At 38.7% G+C, this 14665-nt stretch overlaps 1 protein-coding gene across 2 annotated transcripts in view; it reads right to left on the bottom strand.

Moving 5' to 3' along the window:
• Nucleotides 1-14665, bottom strand: part of ADK (adenosine kinase) — a 566284-nt gene that overhangs the window by 511064 nt on the left and 40555 nt on the right. For both annotated transcript variants that reach the window (XM_055425401.2, XM_055425402.2), the window contains exon 2: nucleotides 9772-9846. In XM_055425401.2, coding sequence (XP_055281376.1) covers nucleotides 9772-9846 — 75 coding nt within the window. The remainder of the gene's footprint in view (nucleotides 1-9771; nucleotides 9847-14665) is intronic.

Below are 14665 nucleotides of genomic sequence, written 5' to 3'. Positions count from 1 at the left end.
AGAGAAAACTGGAGGAAAAATAATAAAGCTAGATTTAAGTCTCAGCACAGAAATATATTCTTTGTATTTTAAAAACATCATTGATAATTATTCATAATGACTAGCTAGATATTTTCATTAAAGGAAATTTTTAACATTTGGTACTTGTAGGATGTCACCACATGGCTCTTAAACCACTTCAACAAAGCTAGCCAACTTTGTATCACACTTTCAATATACTTCTAAGTACATTTTAATCTGGCTTCTGTCCCTCTCTATCATTCCACTGTGCTTTACTTAGCTGAGGTCACCATTGATATTATACTGTCAAATCCAGTGGACTCTCTGTAGGTTTTATATTACCAATCTGTTACATCTGATACTATTAACTACTCTGTCACACAAACTCACTATTCTTCCTGAGACCTTATCTTAGTTCTCCCAATAAAAGCTCACCATCTCCTTCTATAATTCATCTACCCATCCATTAAATGCTTTATCTCCCACCCCACTTCTCTTTTCACTTCATGCCTTTCCTCTAGAAAGGCTTATCTATTAGTTGCTTTAAACACTGCCTATAGGAGAAGGAAATGATAATCCACTCTAGTACTCTTGCCTGGGAAACGCCATGGACAGAGGAGCCTGGTGGGCTGCAGTCCACAGGATCAACAAGAGTGGAACGTGTCTAAAGCGACATAGCATGCAGGCTCTAGCTGTGCCTCTCTCACAGAACTTAGGCCTTCTGACCAGTATTAAACTAGTTTTTGGAGGTATCAAAAAAATATTAACACTGCCTATATAATGATGGTGGTATTGGTGGTGATAATGAGGATGATAATGGCAATAACAGGTAACATATATTGAATGGAATTAGGTCAAAGTACAATTAAATACAACTTTTATTTACTATATGTCTCTCCCACCGTGCATCCTCTACCAATCAGACACATAAATCACAGATGCTCCCAAACATCCCCATATAGATAACACATATTTATCTCATCTATGAACAAACCTGAACCCAATCTCTTCATCACCTCTAACATGTCCTTCCTCCCATACTCCCTAATTCAGTTATAAATAACAACATCTAGTCATTTAGCAAAACTAAACATTGGAACATCACTCCTGACTCCTTTGCTCTTTTCACTAAATCTATCAAATCTTACCTTTATAACACTGTATTATTGAAGTTTCTCCTGACCATTTTCTAACTATAATGATTAGGTCACCATCTCTCAACACGTCTATCACTACAGCCTCCTCTAATTTATCCCCTCAAATCCCCTGATCTACTGCTGCCGCTAAGTCACTTCAGTCATGTCTGACTCTGTGCGACCCCATAGACTGCAGCCTACCAGGCTCCTCCATCCATGGGATTTTCCAGGCAAGAGTACTGGAGTGGGTTGCCATTGCCTTTGCCTTGATCTACTGCAGACACAGTGATTTACAGAATTCTAAACATGAATCTGACCGTGGCCCCTTGCTTATTAACTCCCTGAAGTTGTCTCCACTGTCTATAACAGAGATGTGAGACACATTCCAAGCTCCTTAGCAGCCAATAATATCAGCGAGCATTTGGCAAATACATAAATTATCTTGTTCAATCTTCATATTATAATATTGCTACTATTAGGCTGGTGCAAAAATAATTACAGTTTTGCACTGAGGAACTCTATCGTTTGATACTAGAATACATCTTAATGTGGTTATGTTATACATCATTTTAATGCGCATTTCTCATTTCATGTTGTTTTTTGGGAAATGACTTATTACTTACTTTTTAATTTATATTTATTTTAGACTAGGGAAATGATGTTAGACAAAAAGCAAATTTGAGCAATTCTCTTATTCAAGTTCAAAATGGGTCATAAAAGCAGTACAGACAACTCCCAAAATCAACAATACTTTTTGGCCCAGGAACTGCTAACCAACACAGAGCAGGTGGTGGTTCAAAAAGTCTTGAAGATGAGTAGCATAGTAGCTGGCCACTGGAAGCTGACAAGGACCAACTGAGACTAACTACATGAGAAGTCGCCAAAGAACTCAATGTCAATCATTTACACTACAGGAATAAACAAGCTTATCTCTCATTAACAAAAGTGTGTTGATTGTAATGGTTCCTATTTTTATTAATAAAGATGTGTCTGAGCCTAGTTATAATGATTTAAAATTCATGGTCCAAAACCGCAATTACATTTGCACCAGTCTAATATAACCCATGTGTTGAAAAGCAGAAACATTACTCAGCTGACAAAGGTCCATATTAGTCAGGGCTATGGCATCACCGATTCGATGCACGTGAGTTTGGGTGAACTCCGGAGTTGGTGATGGGACAGGGAGGCCTGGCGTGCTGCGATTCACGGGGTCACAAAGAGTTGGACACAACTGAGAGACTAAACTGAACTGAATGGTCTTCCCAGTGGTCACGCGTGGTGTGAGAGTTGGACCGTAAAGAAGGCAGGATGCCAAAGAATTGATGCCTTCAAAATGTGGAAAAGACTTCTCAAAGTCCGTTGGACAGCAAGGAGATCAAACCAGTCAATCTTAAGGGAAAACAACCCTGAATACTCATTGGAGTACTACTTCCAATAATTCATTGGAAGGACTGATGAAGCTGAAGCTCCAGTATTTTGGTCATCTGATGTAAGCAGCCAACTCATTGGAAAAGTCCCTGATGCTAGGAAAGAATGAGGGCAGAAGGAAGAGGACATAAGAGGATGAGATGGCTGGATGGCAGCACCAGTGCAATGGACATGAACTTGGGCAAACTTCAGGAAATGGTGAGGGACAGGGAGGCCTGGGATGCTGCAGTCCATGGGGTCACCAAGAATCGGACACAACTGGGCAACTAAACAACAACAACAGATATAGTATTCCTACTTTATTTACAAGGAAACTGAGCTTCCACAGATTGTTACACAACTACAAGTCGTTCCAGAGCACAATTTTAACCTACACATTAAGATTACCTTGTGCATGTGTGCTCTGTCACTCAGTCATGTTCAACTCTTTGCAACCCCATGGACTATAGATCACCAAGTTCCTCTGTCCATGGAATTTTCCAGGCTAGACTGCTGAGGCAGGCTGCTATTTCCTACTCCAGGGGATCTTCCTGACCTAGGGATCAAACTTGCATCTCTCTGTCTCCTGCATGGGCAGGCAGATTATTTACCACTGTGCCACCTTACCTTACCTTATACTTAACCAAATTCTATAATGCTACAGTAACAAATTGATTTATTTCTACATTTGTCTCCTCGATTACACTCAGTTCAGTTCAGTCACTCAGTCGTGTCTGACTCTTTTCAACCCCATGAATCGCAGCACGCCAGACCTCCCTGTCCATCACCAACTCCCGGAGTTCACTCAAACTCATGTCCATCGAGTCGGTGATGCCATCCAGCCATCTCATTCTCTGTCGTCCCCTTCTCCTCCCGCCCCCAATCCCTCCCAGCATCAGGGTCTTTTCCAATGAGTCAACTCTTTGCATCAGGAGGCCAAAGTACTGGAGTTTCAGCTTCAGCATCAGTCCTGCCAATGAACACTGAGGACTAATCTTCTTTAGGATGGACTGGTTGGATCTCCTTGCAGTCCAAGGGACTCTCAAGAGTCGTCTCCAACACCACAGTTCAAAAGCATCAGTTCTTCGGCACTCAGCTTTCTTTATAGTCCAACTCTCACATCCATACGTGACCACTGAAAAAACCATAGCCTTGACTAGACGGACCTTGGTTGTCAAAGTAATGTCTCTGCTTTTCAATATGCTATCTAGGTTGGTCATAACTTTCCTTCCAAGGAGTAAGTGTCTTTTAATTTCATGGCTGAAATCACCATCTGCAGTGGTTTTGGAGCCCAGAAAAATAAAGTCAGTATATGATGCTACATGCTAGACTGGATGAAACTCAAGCTAGAATCAAGATAGCCAGAAGAAATGCCAATAATATCAGACAGATATGCAGGTGACACAACCCTAATGGCAGAAAGTGAGGAGGAACTAAAAAGCCTCCTGATGAAGGTGAAGAAGAGTGAAAAAGCTGACTTAAAACTTAACATTCAAAAAAATAAGTTCATGGCATTCGGTCCCATCACTTCAAGGCAAACAGATGGGGAAACAATGGAAACAGTGACAGACTTTATTTTCTTGGGCTCCAAAACCACTATGGACAGTGACTGCAGCCATGAAATTAAAGGATGCTTGCACCCTTGAAGAAAAACTATGACAAACCTAGACAGCATATTCAAAAGCTGAGACATCATTTTGCCGACAAAGGTCTGTATAGTCAAAGCTATGGTTTTTCCCATAGTCATGTACAGACATGAGAGGTGGACCATAAAGAAGGATGAGCACTGAACAACTGCTTTCAAACTGTGGTGCTAGAGAATACTCTTGAGAGTCCCTTGAACAACAAGAAAATCAACCCAGAATATTCATTGGAAGGACTGATGCTGAAGCTGAAGCTCCAATCCTTTGGCCACCTGATACAAAGAACTGACTCACTGGAAAAGACCCTGATGGTGGGAAAGATTGAAGGCAGGAGGAGAAGGGGATGGCAGAGGATGAGATGGTTGGATGGCATTACTGAATCAATGGACTTGAGTTTGAGCAAACTCTGAGAGATGGTGAAGGACAGGGAAGCCTGGCACGCTGCAGTTCATGCAGTCCCAGAGTCGGACATGACTGAGTGACTGAATAACTTTGAAGAAGCGTATCATCACTTCTGCCATATGCCACTGGTTACATGGATCAGCCAGCATGGTGCACTGTGGGAGAAGGGAACTACTCAAGAGAAAACCAAGAAGGGAGGATCATCAGGAGCCATTTTAGAGGCTGACTATCACACTCTGCCTTCTGGCCCCCAACAATCCCTGCTTCCTAGTTTTCAAACCCATATGTAGTGCCCTCCCATGTTACACCAGGTTTGGTTTGTATGACCAATAACAAGCTTGTGGCAAAAATGATGATATGTTACTTTCAAGAACAGGTTATAAAATAGACTGAAGCTTCCGTCTAGGAAAAATGGAACTCTCTTGCTTTCTCCATGATCCAGCGGATGTTGGCAATTTGATCTCTGGTTTCTCTGCCTTTTCTAAAACCAGCTTGAACATCTGGAAGTTCACAGTTCACATATTGCTGAAGCCTGGCTTGAAGAATTTTGAGCATGACTTTACTAGCGTGTTAGATGAGTGCAACTAGGTGGTAGCTTGAGCATTCTTTGGCATTGCCGTTCTTTGGGATTGAAATGAAAACTGACCTTTTCCAGTCCTGTGGCTACTGCTGAGTTTTCCAAATTTGCTGACATATTGAGTGCAGCACTTTCACAGCAGCATCTGTATCATTAATTTACATTTCCCTAATGAAGGGGCAGAGGCACCAGAGATCAAATTGCCAACATCCACTGGATCATGAAGAAAGCAAGAGAGTTCCAGAAAAACATCTATTTCTGCTTCATTGACTATGCCAAAGCCTTTGACTGTGTGGATCACAATAAACTGTGGAAAATTCTGAAAGAGATGGGAATACCACCATCTGACCTGCCTCTTGAGGAACCTGTATGCAGGTCAGGAAGCAACAGTCAGAACTGTACATGGAACAACAGACTGGTTCCAAATAGGAAAAGGAATATGTCAAGGCTGTATATTGTCACCCAGCTTATTTAACTTACATGCAGAGTACATCATGAGGAACGCTGGGCTGGAAGAAGCACAAGCTGGAATCAAGACTGCTGGGAGAAATATCAATAACCTCAGATATGCAAATGACACCACCCTTATGGCAGAAAGTGAAGAGGAACTGAAAAGCCTCTTGATGAAAGTGAAAGAGGAGAATGAAAAGGTTGGCTCAACATTCAGAAAACAAAGATCATGGCATCTGGTCCCATCACTTCATGGGAAATAGATGAGAAAGCAGTGGAAACAGTGTCAGACTTTATTTTGGGGGGCTCCAAAACCACTGCAGATGCTTATTGCAGCCATGAAATTAAAAGACGCTTACTCCTTGGAAGGAAAGTTATGACCAACCTAGATAGTATATTAAAAAGCAGAGACATTACTTTGCCAACAAAGGTCCATCTAGTCAAGGCTACGGTTTTTCCAGTGGTCATGTAAGCTGATCGCCAAAGAATTGATGCTTTTGAACTGTGGTGCTGGAGAAGACTCTTGAGAGTCCCTTGGACTGCAAGGAGATCCAACCAGTCCATTCTAAAGGAGATCAATCCTGGGTGTTCATTGGAAGGACTGATGCTAAAGCTGAAGCTCCAATACTTTGGCCACCTCATGCGACGAGTTGACTCACTGGAAAAGAGTCTGATGCTGGGAGGGATTGGGGGTGGGAGGAGAAGGGGACGACAGAGAATGAGATGGCTGGATGGCATCACCGACTCGATGGACATGAGTTTGAGTGAACTCCGGGAGTTGGTGATGGACAGGGAGGCCTGGCGTGCTGTGATTCATGGGGTCGCAAAGAGTCGGACACGACTGAGAGACTTCACTTTCACTTTTCACTTTCATGCATTGGAGAAGGAAATGGCAACCCACTCCAGTTTTCTTGCCTTGAGAATCCCAGGGACAGAGGAGCCTGTTGGGCTGTCATCTATGGGGTTGCAGAGAGTCGGACACGACTGACGCGACTTAGCAGCAGCAGCAGCAATAATGAAAGAGACTGAGTACCTTTTCATGTGGTTATTTTCCACCCATATATCTTTGATGAATGTTCAAATTTCTTGCCCATCTTTATTAGGCTTTTTCTTTTCTGATTGAGCTTTAAGAGTTAGTTATATATTCTCACTGGTGGTTCTTTCAGTCATATGCTTTGCAAATATTTTCTCCAAACCTACTGTCTGTCCTTTCATTCTTCTCACACTATCTTCCCAACAGTAAAAATTTTCATTTTGAAAAAGTCCAGTTTATCAGTTTTTTCTTTTATAGAACATACTTCTGGTGTTCTATATTTAAGAAACTCTTGTTTAAATCACAGTCACGAAGATTTCCTGCTATATTATCCTGAAGAAGTGTTATACTTTTTGGCCTGACATTTAGCTCTATCAGTTAATTTTGCATATGGTGCAAAATACAATTTCTTTTTTATGCATGTTGATATTCAATTGTTACAGCACTATCTGTTGAAAAGACAATCCTTTCTCCACTGAACTGACCTGCACCTTTGTCAAAAATCAGTCATCAATTTATGTGTGGGGTTATTTATGGACATTCTATTCTATGCAATCAAACTTTACACTGATATCACTGCTTGATTACTGTAACTTTAAAATAATTCTTGAAATCAGGCAGTAGCTTTTTTGTAGATTCCATCAGTTATTCTACATAAATGATCATGCCTTTTGGAAATAAAAATAGCTTATTTCTTCCTTTGCAAGCTGGATTTCTTTTACTTCTTCTTGCCTGACTGCTCTGAATAGAATCTCCAGGACCACTGTATACATTCTGAAGTGGTAAGGACCGAAATCCTTGAATTGTCTCTGATCTTAGGGAAAAGTATAAAGACTTTCACCATTAGAAATTATATTAGGCTTACTCTAAACAAACTTTTATGAGAAATAAATAAGATCCCTTCTATTCTAAGTATCCTATACAAAATTGTATCAGGAATAGATAGTGGTTTTGGCAAATGGTTTTTCTGTCTATTGAGATGATTACATTATTTTTATTTTTTTACTGTTAATATAGTTAAGTACTCTAGTTACATTCCAAGTGTTAAACCTACCCTACACTCTAAGCACACTATTTCATTCTGCAAAAAGGAATAAACACAGTGAGACTGTGTAAGTATGGATAAGTGATTTTCAACCTTAACTACCACTTTGTCTTCAAAGTTGGTAATTACAGATAGCTAACACAATGAAAACATATCAATCTTAATATTAAAATAAAATTATAGTTAAACAGAATTTATAAAGGTAAAAGAGCAATAGTCAGGAGTTAAAGTAGAAAGTTAACAAAACTTAGAAAGTAAAGAAGTAACAGACGGAAGAACAGTGGCATTGGTAAATTCACTGTATATAAGGAGAAGTCAAGGGATTCCACTGAAAGTTGATACAAGACAATTTTTTCATGTATGAATATTATGTCATTAAAAAGTACAAGGTAACCAGAAGAAGTAAAACTATTAATATAATTGTATGCAGGAGTGTTTCTGATTAGCAGAGTGTATTTTAAAATTTGTATCTGAATTTCTTAGGATAAGACACATCCTCCAGTTTGTCCTTGGATCCCTAACCTATTTCCTATTATATTGCAATAAGCCAAATTCATACAATTATAAATCCTTGCCTGATCCTGTGACACTTGAGTTTATACAGATAAAGAGTTAATCTCCAAGACATTAAAAAAGAGAATGTGCTAAAAATGGTTATTCCTCAAAATCAATTGTATTCTACATATCAGCAATGAACAATCCAAAATTGAAATTAAGAAAATGACTCCATTTACTATTCCCAACCAGGAAATGAACCTGTGCCCCCAGAAGAGAAAGCATGGAGTTTTAACCACTGGACTTCCAGGGAAGTCCTAGGATGGCTATAATTTTAAAAAGGGAAAAGACCAAGTTTTGGTGAGGATGCGGTTCTTCAAAGAACTAAACACAGAATTACCACGTGACTTAGCAATTTCACTCCAATATATAAACCCAAAAGAAATGAAAATATATATTCTTACAAAAACTTGTACACAAATATTCACAGCAGGTTTCTTCACAATAGTCAAAAGACAAAACAGTCTAAGTGTCCATCAACAAATGACTACATCAACTGATGAATGCATAAACAAACTGTGGCATATATAAACAATGGAATATTATTCTGTCTTAAAAGGAATAAAGCACTGATACATGCTACAACATGGAATAACCTTGAAAAACATGCTGAGTAAAATAAGCCAGACAGAAAAGGCCACATATTACATGCTTGCATTTATATGAAATAAAATATCCAGAACAGGCAAATCCATGGAAACAAACTAAACTGGTAGATTGGGGCAAGGTGGGAAGGGCAGGTGGGAATACTGATATGACCACTTATTGGATACAAGTTTCTTCTTGACGTGATGAAATGTCCTGGGTTTCAATCGTGGTGACAGTTGTATAACACTGTCAGTGTCCTAGCAGTCACTGAATTGTACACCTTAAAATAGTTAAAATTATGAATTTAATTTTAAGTAAATTTTGCATCAATAATATTTTTTAAAAGTGGTTGCTCCTGGACATAGAACTTGGGGTGTTTAAGAGGAAGGGGATATTAATTTCTCATTATTAAGTCTTTTTTAGTACTTAACTTTTCCTTTGTACCAAATGACCACAGATAAATAAACATCAAATGATTTCTCAGCTAAACTAACAATATCAAAAGTTACTATTGGGGAAAACGGGGAAGATTCATAGTGTTCAAATCATGTCCTACATATTCTTCTTGCTCTCTCTAATCCTATTCCTTCTCCCATATGGTATGGCACCATTACTGATTTAGTTCATTGACAGTTAATTTTAAAATGTGGAAATTAAATCATTAAGTGAATCACATACTTCTTCCTTGCAAAGAATAACAGAATCAACTTCAAGTGAAAGTAGCAACAGGAATGAACAAAAGTACCAAAGTTTTCCAAGGGAAAATTGTGGTCAATTACTCAATAATAATGATATAGCATTTGCCATTATCAGGATTAGATTCCCTGAATTTTCCTCCAACTGAAGATGTTAAACAACAAATTCAACTCTTAACATTTTCAGTTTTTACTTAGATGTATATTTTACATAGTAAATATGAAGAGCTCAATACTTACTTATCAAGGAAATCCTTATCCACTACAGCAGTGATGTCAAGAAGAGGATTTCCCATTCCAAAGAGAATATTTTCACTAAAAAAAAACACAAACAAAACACAAGTTAGAAATACCTCTGAAAGTAAGGTGACGTATAAAACGCACACGAATATAAAAATATCTTCTCTTTACTCTGAAAATAAACCTAACGTACTAGATTATTAAACCTTTGATTTGTCTATTACATACATGTAGGACAAACGTTAGAGGTAGCACAAAGCCATTCAAAAAGGAGAATGACTTTTAAATTGGACGAAATAAAACATAACAAAAGAAGAAACCAGATCATGTGATTTTTTTCCACATAACTAATAACTAAAGCTAATTAAATTCAATGTTCTTTTTTTCAAGGTTTAATAAAGTTTTATATATACAACAAACATGATAAATACTTAACTCTATCTAGACAGTAAAATATTGAACTAATGAAAGTTTATTACAGAGCATACAGTAAGTCCTGAAAAAATTCAAGCAACAGCCTTACCCTTGAAAAACTGTGAATGCCTGGGGTGGAACCTTTACAGTGGGTATCATAGTGTAATTTTCAATTACATTTAATGGACTTTGAGAGAGTCTGTTTTTCATAGTACTACAGTATCGCTCAAAACTAAGGGAAAGACAGAACCCTGAAAACCACAAGCAATACCAACTGACAGCAAGAAATGGACTAGAGGCATAGCTGGGTCAGCCTCGATGAGGGGCATTCTTCTAGTTAATGCAATAAAATTCGCCTCTGAATAATTTCCCACTGGTATCTAGTTTGCTCAAGCTCTTTTCCAGTTGCTTCCAAACCAGTTACCATCCTCACCACTTGGAGATTATCATTAATACCAACAGGACTGATACACCAAAGGTTTTTTAGGAGAACAAAGTACAGCCTACACTTACAGTCTAAAATGATTTAGAAGACTAAATTAAAATCACAGATTGGGCAACTATGGTTGAATATGCAGTTAAGGGGAAATTGTCCCTTTTTCTATTTAAAGAAAGCTGATGAGGGAGGGATAAAAGACAATGTATTTATTTATTCACATTGGCATTTATAATCAAAATAAGTCTAATAAAGAAAGTAAGTGCTTAGAAAATGAAGGATCAACAGGCAGACACAATAAAATGTGACCATTATTTCATCAGGAACTTCTCTGCCTAATTTGTGTATTATTAGGCAAACAAAAACTCCTCAGTTCACTTCAGTTCAGTTGCTCACTCATGTCCGACTCTTTGTGAACCCATGGACTGAAGAACATCAGGCCTCCCTGTCCATCACCAACTCCCAGAGTTTACTCAAACTCATGTCCATTGAGTGGGTGATGCCATCCAGTGATCTCATCCTCTGTCATCCCCTTCTCCTCCCGCCTTCAATCTTTCCCAGCATCAAGGTCTTTTCCAGTTAGTCAGTTCTTCGCATCATATGGCCAAAGTACTGGAGTTTCAGCTTCCTCTTCAGTCCTTCCAGTGAATATTCAGGACCGATTTCCTTGAGGATGGACTGGTTGGATCTCTTTGCAGTCCAAGGGACTCTCAAGAGTCTTCTCCAACACCACAATTCAAAAGCCTCAATTCTTCCCGCTCAGCTTTCTTTATAGTCCAACTCTCACATCCATACATGACTACTGGAAAAAACATAGCTTTGACTAAGGTGGACCTTTGTTGGCAAAGTAATGTCTCTGCTTTTTAAAATGCTGTCTAAGTTGGTCATAGCTTTTCTTCCAAGGAGCAAGCATCTTCTAACTTCATTGCTGCAGTCACCATCTGCAGTGATTTTGGAGCCCAAAAAAATAAAGTCTGACACTGTTTCCACTGTTTCCCCATCTATTTGACATGAAGTGATGGAACCAGATGCCATGATCTTAGTTTTCTGAATGTTGAGCTTTAAGCCAACTTTTTCACTCACCTCTTTCACTTTCAACAAGAGGCTTTTTAGTTCTTCTTCACTTTCTGCCCTAAGGGTGGTGTCATCTGCATATCTGAGGTTATTGATATTTCTCCTGGCAATCCTGATTCTAGCTTGTGCTTCATCCAGTCCAGCATTTCTCCTGATGTACTCTGAATATATGTTAAATAAGCAGGGTGACAATATACAGTATTGACGTACTCCTTTCCGAATTTAGAACCAGTCTGTTGTTTCATGTCCATTTCTAACTATTGCCTCTTGATCTGCACACAGACTTCTCAGGAGGCAGGTCAGGTGGTCTGCTATTCCCATCTCTTGAAGACTTATCCACAGTTTGTTGTGATCCACACAGTCAAAGGCTTTGGCATAGTCAATGAAACAGAAGTACATGTTTTTCTGAACTCTCTTGCTTTCTCCATGATCCAGCGGATGTTGGCAATTTGATCTCTGGTTCCTCAGCCTTTTCTAAATCCAGCTTGAACATCTGGAAGTTCATAGTTCAGGTACTGTTGAAGCCTGGCTTGGAGAATTTTGAGCATTACTTTGCTAGCATGTGAGATGAGTGCAACTATGCGGTAGCTTGAGCATTCTTTGGCATTGCCTTTCTTTGCGATTGGAAAGAAGACTGACCTTTTCCAGTCCTGTGGCCACTGCTGAGTTTTCCAAATTTGCTGGCACATTGAGTGCAGCACTTTCACAGCATCATCTTTTAGGATTGGAAATAGTTCAACTGGAATTCCATCACCTCCTTTAGCTTTGTTCACAGTGATGCTTCCTAAGGCCCATTTGATTTTGCATTCCAGATGTCTGGCTCTAGGGGAGTGATCACACCATCGTGATTATCTGAGTCATGAAGATCTTTTTTGTACAGTTCTTCTGTGTATTCTTGCCACCTCTTCTTAATATCTTCAGCTTCTGTTAGGCCCATACCATTTCTGTCCTTTACTGTGCCCATCTTCGCATGAAAATTTCCCTTGGTATCTCTAACTTTCTTGAAGAGATCTATTATTTATTCAAAAACAACAACAAAAACAAAAGCACAGGGGAAATATTATTGAGCTGCTTGGCTATTTCTTTTATTCACCCTTTCTAAGTGTTTAGTTCAGTATAGCCAGTAATGTAACCACCACCTAAATCAAAACACAAAACATTTCCATCATCACAAAAAATATCATTCTGTCCCCATGTCATTCTCTCCACCCCCACTGGTCCCCTCCTGGTTTTAAGAAATATAACAGTGATACTTCTTTTTAAGAAGTCAGTCCTTTGCATATTTCGTGCACTCTCAATTTATTACACCCTTCTAGAAAATTTAGTAGAAATAATATTATCAAATTAATGCAACCTCTCTAGGCCCATAGCTTCTACAGTCAAAGAATTATGGTGGGAAACGAGAACAATGAATCTCAATAACCATGTTTAAACTCAATTCTAAATCTATTTGTCCAACAAAACCTTTGCTTAAGAACATAAGTGGATAAGAATATGTGAAATGTTGATCTAGAGCTCCCTGTGTAAAGGATAAAAGGGGAAGAACTTAAATACCACTTACTGTTCCTTACTGCAAGAATTATATAGCATAGGCCCTGATGAGAGATGCTGTCAAGCTGGCCTGGTTGGAACCTACTGCAGCAACCATGGCTAATATGAGAGGGAAGAGACAACAGAACTTAAAACAACACATAAAAGGTGTCTTCATACAGTAAGTTAAGTAAAAACTATACAATTATTTCCAAAAGCAAATGAGTTTAAACTACTCACATCATTTTCCTCTCCATCACTGTATATAACTGAGAAGCTATTAAATAACTTCATTCTAATATGACAGATCAACTGTTAAAAACACTAATGCTTTAAAACAGCTAATTTTCTAAATACACACTAGTGTCCAGGCCAGTGAATACTGTACCACCCTTCTCAAATAATGAAAATACTATTTAAGGAAGCATTTATTTTGATCTTTTCCTATTAGATGTTAACAAGATGGGGCTGGTCTATGGCCAAAAACTATCTGACTCATACTAGGACTATTATTTTGTTAGCAATATAAATGTTAGCAATGCCTTTTTCCTGGAATGGAAGCTAGAATGAAAGATTCTGAATGACTGGTTTTGTTGTTTTTTTTTTTAGTCAGTAATTTTAGATGTCTCATAATTCAGACGCCGTCCAACATAAACCTATAATTATCATTGTTAGACAACCTACAAGTTTCATGCACTGACACAAATATTAAAGTAAAAGATACTGATTAAAACTTTGTCTACAATATTGATATATTATTGTTGATTAGCTCTCTGGTCAGCAAAAATATTTAGTTACACTATGTTGCCAGAACAAATACTAATGATTATCCTTAACTATTATAGCCATCATCCTCTCTTTAAATTCAAAAGCCTCATGTTCATAGGTGATTCTTCTCTCTCCATCAATAAGCACTATCCTTAATAGTAACTGCATCTTCTTAGCTTTCTCCAACAGTTTACCTGCCAGGAACCCCCACAACATTACACTGGCACTGCCTTTAACTAGGCCCTCTAGACCCTGCCTAAATTTCTACACTGCTGCCACAATAAATCCGATATAGTATCACCAGAACTATATTATTTAAACAAATCTAACTGATCTTAGAGAGGCAGCAGTGAGTAGTCGCAAGAAGCGAGATCTTAGTTCCCTGAACAGGGTACACGGAACTGAACCTGTGTACCCTGGATGAAAACCAGGAATCCTAGCCACCAGATCAGCAAGGGATAGAGGTTAGAAGCAAATTTTCCCTGGCTCTTGCCCACATTGAGAAATTCATTTCTCATGGAGGCAAAAACTGTAAAAGCAGGTACAAAGTTTATTATTGGAGACACAGCACCATAACAAGATGGAGAGCACACAGAGAAACAGTTAAGACAAGAGCAAGGCAGAGACACACACCCGAAGAGAAAGGGTGTGGGCGTCCCCGCAAAGAGAAGG

Source organism: Moschus berezovskii, chromosome 12, assembly GCF_049115385.1.
Source record: "Moschus berezovskii isolate FMDL1 chromosome 12, NW_MosBer_1.0, whole genome shotgun sequence".
NCBI classification, from domain to species: Eukaryota; Metazoa; Chordata; class Mammalia; order Artiodactyla; family Moschidae; genus Moschus; species Moschus berezovskii.
The sequence above is the reverse complement of the archived record's forward strand: the minus strand, read 5'-3'. Positions and strand labels throughout refer to the sequence as shown.